At 36.3% G+C, this 16255-nt stretch overlaps 2 protein-coding genes across 2 annotated transcripts; both read left to right on the top strand.

Annotated features, from left to right (window-relative positions):
• The first annotated feature begins 49 nt into the window (after positions 1-49).
• On the top strand, positions 50-5714 carry LOC106168008 (protein Wnt-8b). The gene is made up of 6 exons (XM_013546931.3): positions 50-358; positions 885-918; positions 3379-3517; positions 3806-3931; positions 4154-4296; positions 4669-5714. The coding sequence occupies exons 1-6, from the start codon at positions 267-269 to the stop codon at positions 5164-5166; spliced, it is 1032 nt and encodes a 343-aa protein (XP_013402385.1). The 5' UTR covers positions 50-266; the 3' UTR covers positions 5167-5714.
• An 845-nt stretch (positions 5715-6559) lies between these two features.
• On the top strand, positions 6560-14258 carry LOC106167930 (melatonin receptor type 1B-B-like). The gene is made up of 4 exons (XM_013546831.3): positions 6560-7251; positions 10854-11372; positions 12401-12521; positions 13092-14258. The coding sequence occupies exons 2-4, from the start codon at positions 10880-10882 to the stop codon at positions 13783-13785; spliced, it is 1308 nt and encodes a 435-aa protein (XP_013402285.3). The 5' UTR covers positions 6560-7251; positions 10854-10879; the 3' UTR covers positions 13786-14258.
• The last annotated feature ends 1997 nt before the right edge of the window (positions 14259-16255 follow it).

Genomic DNA, 16255 nt, shown 5'->3' with positions numbered 1-16255 from the left:
CAGCCACAGTAAATGTAATCAAGCGCAAGTGGGCCTCCTAAAATCTATTAGGTGATACACACTGCGCAGGTGCGTTGTTTGATTTACCTTTACATATTTTAAACCCGAAATTTGATTGGGTGATGACGTCCTCTCTAATTCCATTGATAATCGTGTGACGTATTGGATAGTAACTTTATAAATGACCGCCTCGTGGACATTTCATGTCATATCAACTCTCTCACTTTGAAGACGAACATTGGACTATTACTACCAGAAACTGAAAAATGTGGACGAAAACGAAGTCGGCAACCCAAGGACATTACTTTAACGTCGCTGTAGTATTCTTACTTATTATACCTGTAGATGTATTAGCATGGTAAGTCATCACTTTACATTATTTTGTTCAGTATTTTCTTAAGGTAAACTCATGCATGTCGTATTTATTGCATATATAGCCATACATTCTTTTTATAATTAATTTAATGAGTAAACTTTATTTGCAACCATGATTCAGACTGGTTTTACGTGCGCAAGAAACGACGAAAGTGACATTTCTTTACATGTATATTTTACAAGTTAATGCTTTTTAAAGCGGTTACATCTAAATTTGCACTGGTATGTGCCTAGGCGTGTAGAATGATAACAATCAACGCATCCCATGCCTGGCTAATGAAGCGTGATTACATCTCCATGTGCCACAACACCGGTTAACAGCGGGGTCAAATGGAGCAGGTTTAGATGCAAATTTAGACATTTCCAGTCTATTTTGATTGCCATCGCTGACGGGACGTTGATTTCCACTGATCTGCTCCATATTTGCTTTGTATGTCGACGATCTTCCTACTCGTGTCTAAATTGATAGCTATTGTATCCCTAATCCGCCCCTTTTTCTTTTCTTGCAGGTCGCTGAATAACTTTCTTATGACAGGACCAAAGGTACGTACACGCTTTATTTAACCTTGCTATTACTTCACAATGTCTTGGGAAAAGAAGTCACAGCGCATCACATCAACCAAAATGGACAGCTACTGTAATACAATAACTGAAGCATGGGCGTGTTTGCTTAACACAAAATTAGATTGTTAGATAATATCCCCCCAAAAAGGCTATCGTCTGTCATATAAAGTCCAGAGCTTATTGCTATATACTCAATAAATCAATTTAAAGATTTATCGAGAAAGGAATTTGTATTTAAAGCGTCTTTGTGTAGTTCATTTTGAGTAGGGCTGACAGGTGAAATAATCTAACCTCCTCAAAGTATAAGTCCTGCATCTTCTTCAACTCCCTCCATCAATTTTTGAGTGAGGTAGGGCATTTCCTTTTGAGGTACATTTTCCCAATTTATCAAAGAAGAATATTAGACCCTAAACCTCTAGACTGACCAATATGAAATGTTAAGTTGTGTGTAAAGACGCATTCAAGGTTGCACTAAATTGGGATCGCAGTTAAGCCCTTTCCAATCAAACTAAGAATACGACCAAGTAAACTAAACAATTATATGGCTTCATCGACATTATGTCAATAACATTCCACAACAATGCCTAATTCAAGTCAAGATGAACTGATTAGAAGGTGTCTAGAAATAATTTTAGAATTAGTGTATTTGTGAAATTGGATTAGCAACATTAAAGAAGCATTCTCAAATAACAACAAGGAATAAATTATTACACTACAAAAGGCAGGTATAATAATTAATATTCGGCTAATGTATTTATTAAGGGTTTCCTCGGATATGCGGTAAAAGTGAAAAACTTTTCCTCGACCACAGATTAGGGTGTAGGCAGAATCCGACGCATTATTTCTACATACAGATTGTCACTGGAATGCTAGTATTTAAGAAGAAAATTTAGAAACTATGTGTCACGCAGAGTTTAAGACCTGCTAGCGGCGCAAAAACTCGATACTTCGTTTACCCAACTACTTACGGTATGGCCCATGATGAACAAGGGGAACCTTACAATACAAAACGGAAAACAAATGGAACTGTAATAAAGAAATGATGGACAAGACTTGACACTCTGTTGACAGAAGTGTAGCGGGTGTACCTCCTGCATCTGTCGCGCTGTTACCAATAATAACACAATAATCTGACATCCAAAGAATTGAAATTTTCAAATAATGAAAGTTAAGGCTGCTTAAAGTTGAATTTGTTTTCCTTTTGAAAAAAGTTATCAGCTGTAGATGACTTATTAAAGGAAGGTCTATAAAAATAAATATCCCGAATAAACTACTGTACTTTTTCATTTTTTAAAATTAGCGATTGAAAAAAATCTTGGTTCAGTAAACTTTGTTGAATTCGTCACTATAGCCTTGAGTCACAAACATAAAAACCCCGGCCTTGAATTTTGCTAAATATCAATTTCGCGAGTAGGCTGGTCTTTCCCTTAGGTAAAGAATGCACTTGATCACAAGTTGAAATAATCATTTTAGTTAATGACGTTTATTTAGCTGTATGATATAATGGATAATTGGAATATAGGCATGTTGTTTCTCATTATCAGCCAAAATTGTATCACTTATTTCATACAGTCCTGCAATCATAAAAGGGTACTGGTGAGATTGAACCTTTGTTAGCTACACCTCCTAATAATGGGTTTTAGAAACATTGGCTACTAATTTGGCCAGAAAATTAAAGTACAGAAATTGTGGGGCTTGGGTTTACTGAAATATCATAGAAATGAGCCTGGCGCCACTCCGTCTGCGAGGATATAAGGCAAAGTGAGTGAAAACAAGAGAGCACTAAACGTTTTTCTTCACACGATTTAAGTGATAAGTATCACTGCCTCCAGTTGATCGGCCCTTTGATCACGCCCACTTAACACAAATTTGCTATTCTTGATAGTCATCGCGTTAACTTGTTAATATCCTTTAAGTCGTTTGAAGGGAGACTACGTAACAATAGAAAATTTAAGATAAGTGACGATAAGCGCCGTGTTTGCTGACTGTGTTTGTAGTATGCAATCGAACTCAAAGGCAAACGAACTTAATCAGTTATACTATACAATACAATACCTGCGGGATTGTGAAGTGTTAATGGCACGAGGCGCAGGGATACAGGTTAGGAAAATCACCCTTTTCATCAATATATCGAAAAGTTGCGTGTGTAGGAATGCATGTGGCCAACATGAAAATTGTCACTTTAAATGATCATTATTGAATAAACAAATAAACAAGGGAAAAGTGATTCACGTTAAGGACAGCTGACTAGTAATATTTGTATGTATGTTAAAGGGATGCGTTGGTGACCAAATGGCCAAATTGTTTGTTAGGGACACGACTAATTACAAATTTCTTTTTTTGTCCATTTATTGCATTTTGTATCCACAATATGTAAAACCAATTTTTCATCCTTTTCTGTGAAAGTTAGCTTTCAGTTTTGATTATTATTTTTTATAGGCTTACTTAACCTATGCCGACAGCGTGGCGTCGGGCGCACTCATGGGTGTTGAAGAGTGTAAGGAACAGTTCAAGTGGGATAGGTGGAACTGCCCTGAAAACACGATCCCTTTCTTTTCTCATGGATCTTTCAAAAAAGGTAAGACATTTAAATTTTGTGAGAAAAAGAGGAATTTAAACAGTTAAACAGTGAGAAGGGAATCAGGAATTTTAAATAATTAATCTCAGTTTCTACAGTCAACCCATCTCAACTAACACAATGTCGTTGAAGTATTTTTTCCTATGTAAATATTTCTTCTGAAGTTCACGTCCTTAGTTCTATAGTTTTGCCTGAGAATGGCTGTTTGGATGCCAGCAGCAATTAGCTGATAGGGTTTCCGCGAAGTCCTCCATAATCGGACAATCAAATCAAAGTAATCTTTTTCAGCCGACAAAGAAACCTCTTTCGTCCATGCCATTAGCGCCGCAGGTGTGATGTACACGCTAACTAGAAACTGCAGCATGGGTCATTTTGAAAACTGCGGATGTGATAACTCAAAGAAAGGTTTGCAAGGTAAGATAGTTGCTAAATATCTTGTAACATAATAATCTGATATCGATTTTCATTAAATGTTTTTTTATACAAGCCAGTCTGAAAGTGATAATGCATTCGATTAGGTCCTTGCACTAGCAGCAAATGGTTGAGAGGAGTTAATGAGCGATTCATTTTAGATCTTATATAATCTATTTTTATGTAACATCTGGCTATACTGGACTGTCTCTTTTTTTTTTACAGGAGGACCTAACTGGAAGTGGGGAGGTTGCAGCGATAATGTGAATTTTGGGGAGAGAATTTCTAAGTTGTTTGTGGACTCGCTGGAGACCGGGAAAGACGCACTGGCGATTATGAACATTCACAACAACGATGCTGGCCGCAGGGTAAGGGTCTTTAATCGCTTCACTATGATCTCCTTGCCACATGAAAGCCAGAGATTCACAATATTTTGTGATGCTGATTAGTCATACTAGATAATATGATATTAATAAGAGTAACGATTAGTTATCTTTCCTGACTGTCATCAATACTTTGTGTTAGTCTTGCACAGTTAAGTTTTTCTCATATCATAATGCTATAAGTGCCGCCCCTTCTCTCTTTGTATTTTCAAGGTGTCCAGCTTCGCTTACGCATTCAAGTAAAATGTCGAATTACTGCACTTCTTTATGTTAGTTGATAATACATTTGTCTTTCTACTTAACCTCTCGTATAATTTGATGTCTCAGTATTTATGCAATTATTTGATCATTTTACAGGCTGTCCGTAAGACTCTGAAGTTGACCTGCAAGTGTCATGGTGTATCCGGCAGCTGTACCACAAAAACTTGCTGGCATCAACTCCCCGACTTCCGCGACGTCGGAAACTGGTTGAAGAAAAAATACCAAAGAGCCATTCGAGTTGACAGTATCAACGGGGAGCTCAGAAACGCAAGAAGAAACCAAGGGCTCATGTCTGTCTCCAAAAATGACTTAGTTTATTTGGAGCACTCTCCCAATTACTGTAAAGCCAATCTGACTGCTGGTTCCTTCGGCACCGTTGGTAGAGAATGTATCAAGCCACGAAAGAAAGACAAGGGCAGCACCCGTTGGGAAAGAAAAAGCTGCAGACGACTATGCACATCTTGTGGACTCAAAGTACGCAAGCGTTATGTTGAGGTGACATCAAGCTGTAATTGCAAGTTCCAATGGTGTTGTTCCGTCAAATGTGAAACCTGTCGACAGAAGGTGGTAAAATTCACCTGTGCGCTTAGGTAACATTGATATCTTATTGCCAGTGTATTTTTTTCATGGGGCCAATACAAAGAATCAAAGGTGCGGATATATTTTCATCTCATATATATATATATATATATTTATACTATTACTGTATATAAAGAGTCTATCTGAAACATATGTATATATATAAAGAGAGTTTATTACTGAATGAAGATGACGTTAGTTAGTGAAAGGTAATAGTGCAAAAGTCTATATTTATTTATTTTTCATTCTTTCATCTTTTGATTGACTTCGAATTGAATTGATTAAGAAAGTAGACATAAGAAATTAGAGTATTTATTTCGCCGAGCACAGAAGGTCAAGCTTATTTATCTGTTGTCCATATTTTGTACATATGAAATATGTTAAGGTATTTATTGGGAAACATGTAAGTTATTGAAAATTCTTGTAAATGTGTGTACAGTAAATGGGAAACTTTGAATAATTTATTGCAAAGACATCAGCAGCACTTTTAAAACGTGTTGTGCTTATACTGTGAATAAATAATATATGTGATCAAATAGATATTAAATTTATTTCAAAAGAAATATTACAAAGCGTGCATTGTTTTTTTCTGACACACACGTATATATATGAGAAAGAAAAATGACTGATATTAAAGATCCGAAATAAAAAGGAAATTAGGAAGAGTTAACAATTTAAGCAATCATCATTAAAAAATATTCATGTTATTTCTGATACATATGACATATGGTTAATTTTTGTACAGTCGAGGCGACACCTCCATATAAAAAAAAGTCCTGTGAAGTGTTGATACCACATTTCCATTATACCATACCACTACTGTCAATTAAAATTTCATCCGAAAACAAATCAAAATAACCACGCACTGCTTCTCAATCACGTGATCAGTCTGTCGGAAAACATCGAAACAAGACACGTTGTAAAATAAATGAATAAAATACTTCTTTTGGTATACACATGTAACACGAAATTCTAACATTTTGAGCAAAGCAAGTGATTGACAGCCTAACTTAGTGCCATTTAAGTACAGCGGACCGTTTTATAACGATTTTCGTCATCCTCTTCTCACCACAGCACGTCACTTAACTAATTTGACCTGTCAATCTGCTGTCAATCATCGGCCGTTCTTAACCAATCAACGCATTTTACGACTCTCAAGCCTTATCACTAGGTTGCCATTTTTTTCTGGACAAGCAACGTGCCTGTGCTAAGGTCTGGGCGAACGTGATTATCGTCCCCCCCTCCCCCGAAACTATGAAAAATTATCCTTTCCTGCTGTAGCATTACCTAAGCACTCTGATGAATCGCAAATCCTTTGACTGCCAACTCTTTTCATCGTGAAAAAAACTGAATGTTCGGCGATTTTTTGTGTGCTACATTACAAAGCAAATAGGCTTAAGGATCTAAAAAAAATGTTCAATTTCATTTAAAGTTAGGATTCTCCGATAAGCCGGATAAGAATTGTGAAAATGTTTTAATATCCTGTGAAATTTATTAAAAACAACATTTCCAGTTTCCTGGATGATACAATAACATTTATGTGATTCTTAATCGACCTTTTCTAAAGAAATAAAGTGATTATACCTCAAAAACATTAACCCTGATCTAAATCATAGGCTGTTGTTAATATACTAAACTGATGAGTGACGCACATTATCGGAAATCTGCGTCAATCCTCTCATTTCGAATATATTATTCCGCCCTATTATTTAGCGCGAAGAAACTCATTTCGTACCATCACTCGGAGTCAATTTGGTTACATTACACTATCGGAAGATATTTAGCACTCACTTATATTGTCCACGTGTAGCATACCGGAATTGTATTCATCACGCAAAATAGGTAAGCGTTTCTTAATTATCTATAATACCGGCAGGTGAGAACAAAATTAAGAGTTCCTGGAAATAATGGAAGCCTTTTAACTGCCGCGGTTTCCTATTGGTATTATGGTGCATCCGTACAACAGAGTTTAAATGCAATCCGACAGCGGCGTGTTCTCTCAGTGTTCCCCTGCACTATTCCAGACAAGGTCGCCTCTCGGAACTTTGGATGCCGCTCGCAAGACTTACATTCAAAAACAGACAAAATCATTCAGAATCGGTAAGTAGATCATTTCGATTGATTTTCTTGAGATTTTTAAGACCCCACTAAAATTTAAAAAATCATTGACGATTTGCGTGAGGTACGACTTTCATACAACACTGACGCAGAAAAAATTCTGACATAGGTTATTTAGCTTTGAATTTAACATTAAAGCCAAGTTGGCAGGTCAAAAGAATAACACTAGCTTTGTTGTCTTGATTCAGGTTTTCGTAAAAAAAATGTTCCGTGGTTTGTAAATCTCTTTCAGATTGTTATTATGATTTTGACTCTTTTATAACTTTAGTAAAAGAAAATATTATTAAAGGATGTTTACAAAATCTGAATATTTTATAATAGTTATATTGTTAGATAGTAGTTAATCGTGTAGCATGTTCTTATTATTATTGTCAGTGTTTTGAAATTCTTTCGATATTATGCAAGGGACATTTAGTTGGGTGGCTTAACGAAAAAATCGTGACACGGCGGATAAAAGCACCATTTGGCATGTAGTTACCTTTCGGCATTCTAAACCAAATTAGGGCCGTAGCCCTCTGAAAACATTTACCGTTTGGTCAAAAATCCAAAATGGCCCTCAATTTACGGAATTCTATAGAAATATATACATACTTATATTGATTTTTATCAAATAAGTTTTTTCCACATCCTTATTACCCATATAATGCATACCTGTCAGGGAGGAAACTGGTTTTCTTGGACTTTCTGAAAAAAACAAAAACAAAGTTGCCAGCTACAAAGGTACTTTATTCACTATCAAATTCAGATTGTTATTCAGTATTTTTGATATCATTATAACTCCATAATACCTATCTGGTAGGTCATAAATGTGCATATTTGATCGTTTTAAGAAAATCCAAGTTGGCCGCCATTTGCCATAGGAATACCATTACAACTGTACATGCCTGGCTTTTCATCTTCTACCAGAGAGATGTAGTGTTTATTAACAATTGTGTTTGTTTCTAAGGGATTTGCATGTTCAGTTATGTCCGCTTCCTTATTAACCTTATTCTATATAAATCTGGTGTGTAGCAAGTGTGTATCCGTGTGTATTTATGAAAATCCAAGATGGCTGCAGTTTTATAGGAATTCTAGTAATTGGGTTTCAGCTACTGCCAGAGATATATAGGGTCCAATTAAAATAAGTTTTGTCTCTGAGGATATATATCATTATATCTGTTGGGTAACAAGTGTGCACTCTTGGATATTCTGAGAAAACCCAAGATGATTTCTATTTTACATATCAGTACTAATGGGCGCGTTTTAATTGCTGTCAGAGAGACATTGGGTTCATTATACAATTATGTAACCAAGGATTTGTTTTTCAAAATATTTAATGTTTTTTCATACCCTTGGTTAATTCCCCTATATATACAGGTACTTGGTCTTTTGCCATAAGAATACTAATACACAGACTTCAAATAATGACAGAGAGACATTGAGTCCATTTTGAAGTTAACTTTAGATCGTTTTTAAATGGTTTCATATTCATATTTCCCTTATGTAAGATTTTTGGTGTAGTGTAGAAAGTATGTATTATTCTGAGAAAACCAAAGTGGCTAACGGTTGCCATAAGAATGTATCATTCAAATGTAAATATGTGTCAATTAACGGAACATAGACATGGATTAAATCATGGAATAAAGCTAATGTTTGATGTTCAGTTATGTCCGCTTCCTTATTAACCTTATTTTACATAAATCTGGTATGTAGCAAGTGTGTATCCTTGGGTATTTATGAAAATCCAAGATGGCTGCAATTTTTAATAGGGATACTAGTAATCGGGTTTCAACTAGGCCTATTGCCAGAGATACACAGGGTCCAATTAAAATAAGTTTTGTCTCTGAGTATTAATTATATACCTTTAACTCTGAGATAAATATCTGGTGGGTTACAAGTGTGAACCCTTGACAAAACATCATGATGACCATGCACTATGGCAAACGACGGCCATCTTGTATTTCCTCAAAACAATCAAATGTGCAAATTTTTTACCTACCAGATAAGTATTATGGGGTAATAATGATGAAAAAACACTGAAAGACAAACTGACATACCTAAATTTAGCTTCATTTAATGTTAAACCCAATCTCTCTTTTTTTTTTTTTTTTCAAATTGTGCAAGGATATACACACAAGGTTCTCAGCACATATATATTTTATGGGTTTTAAAGATGTGGAAAATACCCAAAAGCAAACCTAATTTCTTCATAACATTATATTATCTCCCTAGTTGGCATTAGTTGAAACCCCTTGTACGTGTACTAGTATTCCTATGGCAAATGGCGGCTATCTTGGATTTTTTCAAAAAGTCCACGGAAATCGTTTCCTCTTTGATAGTTAGGCATTATATAAGTAATAAGGATGTGGGAAAGATTGACAAAAAACTTTATTTGATAAAAATAAATAGAGGTACGTATATATTTCTACAGAATTCCATACATTTGCGGCCATTATGGATTTTTTGATCGAAAGGTATATTTTTTCAGAGTATGTCAAAAGGTAACCGCATGCAAAATTTGGTGCTTTTATCCGCCGTGTGTAGATTTGGCCATTTTTTTTTACCCTTAATTACCACTAATTGAGATTTATATGCAAAGCGCCATAAATTGGTTACACTTTGCTAGATTTTTAATGCTTGTAACTTCTAGTTGTGTAAATGTTTTGTGTTCATAAAAGAGTATTATTATTATTATTATTATTATTATTATTATTAAATACAAATGAAAGACGACATGACCACAGACAAGAAGCTATCAATTAACACTGATATTTGACTTCATCACCATAAAACAAGGTCAACATTTCCGAATGAATAGTTTTTGCAGTCATCCCTCTTCGAAGACTAAGAGTTAAGGCGTCTTAAGTATCGATTTTTTAAAGGTCACAAATTAATGGATGGGAAACCACAGAATAATCAATCAGCGAGGGAGCAAGATTGATAAGTAAAACAAAGTGTTGGTGTTTATTTCACGCAAATTAGCGAAAACTTGATCTCAAACATATTGATATTTTTCTACTTCAAGGCATGTCCTGTGGTTAGTTTGTTAAACATTATCTTTTACGCTGATAAAATTGATTTTTAAAATATCATAATCTCTGAAAAATATCAAATATATGCCATGGAACTTTCTGGTCTCAGCTATATTAATTTATTCATTCATTCATGTGTAACTTATGAAACATTACGAGTTTCTGGAAGTCTTACTGAAGGTGAAAACTGGCGAGGATGGGAGAACTCAAAAACAGTTTTATGAATCTTTATTTTCTCAACGGTTTTGGATAGGGTATACCTTGGTGATTATGAGAAAATTGACGTTGTCAGGAAAATGCGTTTTTTTCTTTCTAAATACTGGTCTAACGCACGTTGTTGGTCTTTAAGGTGTTCTTCCGACTTCTGAATTCCCAATCAAAAGTTATTTTATAGTAGTGCATTGCGTTGTAAAACTGAACGAACATGTCAACGACTTTGTGGATTTTAGTCCCAGACTGCTTCTTTCTCTCACTTTCTCGTTCTTTCTTTTTATCCCTCTCTCATAAGCACCTACATCTTTAAAAAACCACCCAACTTAAATTAAGACATGATGCGCTCGGTTTTTTCTTCAGGTATAAATTCTTGTTACTGAAGAAGAATGGAGGTTTTAAACCTTGGTGGTCCGCTGTCAAATGCCACCGTGCCAGCAGTGTTCGTTGCCTTCATTACATCAACTGTGCTTGGGGGCACTGGCGAATTGACGACCGCCAAAACATCTAAAGCACCAAATCCGACTGCGTTAACCTCGGAGGGGTGGCAAATGGCTACGGTCACACAACTTGCTTCAAGCATCACCACAACCTACATGAGCGACGAGCAGAACTCAACAATGCTGCCAATGGCCTCCCCGGCACCGGAAAAACGCCAGTTTGCAGAGCCTCTGATTGTCACCGACCCGGTGATTGGCACAATATATGTGTCTCTCACCAGCGTTGCCTTGCTGATGGGCGTGGTAGGCAACTGCGTGGTACTGTCCGTCTTCTGTTGCGGACGCATGCCGGGTTTCAGTAAGGTTGGAAGCGAATTTCTCATCAACCTCGCCATTGCTGACCTCTGCGTGAGCGGTGTGGCAGATCCTCTTTGCATCATAGGTAACTTGTAGATTCCCTTTTTTCATTCTTTATTCACCTTTTTTTTTACTAATTATAATTGTCATATTTAAAAAAAGTAATATTATATACATTATAGAACAATGTTATAAATATACCTCTATTCATTTGATTGTTTCAATCAGCCATCATTCATTTGCATTTTTCTTTTTTCACCTTTGCCTCAGAGATGGTTTGTAAAACTGAATGCATCTTTTCGAAGGATATAAAACTGATTTTTATTCTAAACAACACAATCTAGTATGTCTTATTTACATCAACTGAAAATCAAACCTAAACGTGTAAACGGAGCCACGAGTCTTATATACACCTGAGACACACGAACAGACAATTTGTCATTAATGAAGCCATATTAACTACGCAGATGGCGTTAACTGGAATCTCAGATCTATGAAAAAACATAGGATGTCAAGTATTCAAGCAAAACGTAACTCTATACGACATAAAATGTGTCTTTTCATTTGTGTCTTTCTTTGGGCAAATAAAATCATACTAAGAGACAATATTTATTGACCATTACCAGTCGAGTTTTAAACCAAAATATTTTATAAATACTAGATCAGCTTTTTTGTCACCTCTCTTCAAATTGGCTTAAGGTGGTTGAAGTGCATTCTTTGAATATTCACTTTTGTGAAAAAATACTTTTTGCAGGGACTAAATACTTAATCGCTTGAAAAAGAATGTACCAACAATGAATCTAATTTGAACATAATATAGTGTAGATTAACAGGAAAGATACTGAAGAAGATTAAAGACAATACATATCCTGTATTCTTTCGATACGAATTCCGTTATTGAGATTTATTAAAATATTATTGATTTTGGATGTATTTCTTACGTCAATTCCCTTAAGTACTGATTCCTGCCAATTTCCTTATTGCAATGGAATATACCACTATAAATACCAAGCCAAAATGAAATTTGAAATACGTGACGTCTTTCCACAAAATACAACTTAAAATATTACAACATTTTTACCTGTTTTTCTTACTTTTCCTTACTGTTTTCAGGAGCCATCAAAGGAGAGGAGTTTTTCCAGGATAAGTGGTGGCTTTGTGAGGGAATTGCATCTATGTGCTTGACGGCATGCGTTTGTGCGTTCCTAAGTCTCAGCGGGGTGACCCTAAATAGGTAAAAATGAGCTTACCTTTGAACATGCATTAAGAACTAGATGACTTCGCTACACTGTCAATGGGTCTCACCCGTATAGATGTCTACAGCACTGCCAGGGTATTGATTATTGGTAGAAAACATCATAATAACAAAATAAGACATCAGTTTTCAAGCATGACTATTTAGAAATATCGATGGAACAACATCTCTATGTGAAAAATAGAATCATGCACTCCCATACGCATCCTTGATGTTAGGAAATCACACACACACACACACACACACATCCCCAAAGTTTCAAGCTCTTCAACGTAATTCGTTTTATTATTTTTTTCACATAATCTTATCACATGACATGTATTTCACTTCATTCCGTGATGAACATGGTCAAGACAGACCTCGAAATATTGAAAGGAAGTAAGCAATATATTCAATACATGCAAACTGCTTTATTCTTAGGTGTTCATCATTTTTGAGGTCTGAATCGGGAAAGATAAATAGCTAAACAGCGAGATATTTAGACATAAAAGTATGACTTTTGGAGATTTTCAAATATCTATCTATCTATCTATCCCTTTAATTTTACAGGTACATTTACACTTGCCACAACCACATCTATGATCGTATTTACAACCGTCTCAGCAGCATCTTGATGTGTATCTTCTTCTGGGTCTGCGCCTTCTTGCTGGAAATGCCCAACTTCATTGGCTGGGGCGACCACGGCTTTGATGAGAAGAACCATTCCTGCATCTGGGACAGAACTGCCAGCTTCTCTTACACCTTCTTCGTGTCAGTTGCTCTGATTGGTGGACCTCTGGTGTTCATGGCCTATTGCTACATTCGTATCTTTTGGAAGTTGTACCGCAGTCAGACCTCTCTGGCAAAGTTCAGCGCGAATCCAGATGCAGACCGTACCTTTTTCAAAACCGTCAGCATGGCACGCACCTTGGTTGTCATCTTCTTCGCGTTCGTCATTTGTTGGACCCCCTACGCATTTGTCATCGTTCTTGACGCCGACAACAGGTTCCCATATCAGATTCACCTGTGGGTCACTCTCCTCGCTCACCTTCACTCCAGCGTCAACTGCACGGTATACCTTGTCACCAACCGCGAGTTCCGTCGCCGTTGCAAGCAACTACTCAACCTTGCCCAGCCCTCAGAGACCTTCACTCCGTCAACGTCCAACCACGGCTATCTGTCGAGCAAATCTGATAAAGACGTCCCTGTCGGCAAAGAAATAAACAGTCTCACTAATATAGGGAAATATACTGTGAAGGCATGATTTTATGTACAGACACTTTGTGTTTGCACATATACCAACCTCAAAAATGTCCGTGTGGCCGTCGGCGCTGTGGAATTTTCTTGTTGACACGATCACTTGAAATCAGAATCAAGTTACATCAAACTAGCTAGAATCTTCAGTAGGAGCATTTGGTTGAAACCTAAAACAATTTTGAAAATTGCCCTAATCAAATTCGAATATTTTTTTTATCGTTGCCCTTTCCTATTTTGCGATTTTGGAATTTTTGCACACGTTAGGGAATTTGCCGCCCGTCCGTATGCCCGAGCGTTTGTGATTTGTAATTTCCGATATCTCCTCCAAAATAATCAGAGTGAGGAACTTGAAACTTTGAACATTGGTAAACCTATCATCAGGGGTGTTTATGACCCTTCTGAAATTTTAGGAATGGGGCTGGCCCTTGGGGGTAGATGATTCTCTTTCCAGGGCCGTAGCCTGAGCAAAATGCCAGGAGGGGGCAGTAAGCGGACATGAGGGGGCGAAGCCCCCAAGGGGGGGGGGGGGTGTCCCCCAATCACGATGTGGAAAATGCCAAATTCCAGGGGGGGCAGCTGCCCCCCCTGCCCCTCCGGAGGCTACGGCCCTGGTTTCTCTGCATTAAGTATTTTTTTTCCTCGATGCGTTTAATTATCTCATGCTGGTATGAAAACAGTGGTTTAGAATAATTTTTAATGTATTTGTTTTATGAAAAACATAAATAACTTGACTGATCAATATTTCTTAAATGTCAGATCCATGACTGGACTGCACCAATGTGTCACAGTTTTGCACAAGAAGTCAAATGGTTTGCGAAGACGATGTCGGCCTCTGCATGTAACAACTCTAGAAGTTAATATTCCTTACTAGGGCCAGACAAATCGATAAGATGGTTAGCATCAACGACTCACTGTAAACAGCATCGGTAGAAAAAACTACAGGCTATATGGCCTGTTGCTGTTATTTAATCATTATTTAACGAGGATGATTTTCTAACTTAAAAACAACAACACTGATCACGGATAAAATAGGCCCTATCATCATAGCAATAGTCGGAACCTGTTCTTTTAGATAATGATTAAGACGCTTTTTCATTATTATATTATTTGCAATGAATTTTGCTGTCGTACTAATAGTGTGTGTGTGTGTGTGTGTGTGTGTGTGTAAATTTCCAATACCCGACTTTTCATTTGAAAATAAATAATTGAATATATATAAATTATAATAAAACTTTGTGTTGCGTCACATGAAGACTGGTTGGAGCTTATTAAAGACCTTTGTAAAGTGGGTTAAAACAACCTTACATATGAATTAGGTGTATTCAAACTTTCAACATAAAATAATTGTATATTATTTTGTACTTAACACCGATACTATTCTTCACAATGGTGATACCGTATCTTCTTTATGGCCTACTTATGTAAAGTTAATAAAATGACTGGTTGAAGCTTATTAAAGACCTATATGTAACGTGGGTTAAAACAACTTAACATATGTATTATGTGTATTTCAATCTTTTAACATAAACTAATTATGTATTATTTTGTATTTAACACCAATACTACAGTATTTTACATTATTGTGACTCCGTATCATCTTATGGCCTACTTGTGTAAAGTTAATAACCTGTTATAACATGCTTAAGCTATACACGCGTGTGTATAGCTCATTAAACGAGGTGACGTCTGGTAGTTATAAAACACAAGAGCTTATATATATATATATATATATATATATATATATATATATATATATATATATATATATATATATATATATATATTAGTTTAGATAATTTAGATATTAGATATTATATAAATTGCGCGTACTATCCATATAAACACTTATAAGTTATGAATAAAAAAATCTGTCAACGCAACATTCGTATTGTGCATAAAACAGTGTAAAATGTTGGTGATAATAAACTTTTCTGCAAAACAGATGATTTGCATTTATTACTTGCAAATATTAGAATTAGAAGTGATGTCGAATGAAATACTGCGTGTGTGTGTGTGTGTGCGTGTGTGTGGGGGGTAATTTATCAGTCTTTTTCAAGCACATTAGTCAGTTCCATTGATCACGGATAAAATAGAGCCTATATCATCATATCAATAGTGGGAACCTGTTCTTTTAGATGTTTTTTCATTATCACATTATTTGCCATGAATTATGCTGACATAATAATTATAATAATAACACACACACACACACACACACACACACACACACACACACACACACACAGTAAGAGATGTGGATCTTGTTTCCTGGCGTTAAGTTCTGGATGCCTTGGGCGTGGCCTGTGTGTAGATACATCATTCCGGGCATTACAAATCTCTGTTAGCCTGTGCAGAGCGTTCTTTGCGACGCGATAATCTGCCTGGCTATGTCTATATCTGTTTTGCGCCATTCTGGCGCAGTGCAACAATGCTGTAATACTTTGCGTCGCTCAGTTTAGGCACTGTAACATCTGCTA

This window comes from Lingula anatina, chromosome 2 (genome assembly GCF_051362555.1).
Source record: "Lingula anatina isolate TDL-2025a chromosome 2, LinAna3.0, whole genome shotgun sequence".
NCBI classification, from domain to species: domain Eukaryota; kingdom Metazoa; phylum Brachiopoda; class Lingulata; order Lingulida; family Lingulidae; genus Lingula; species Lingula anatina.
The sequence above is the reverse complement of the archived record's forward strand: the minus strand, read 5'-3'. Positions and strand labels throughout refer to the sequence as shown.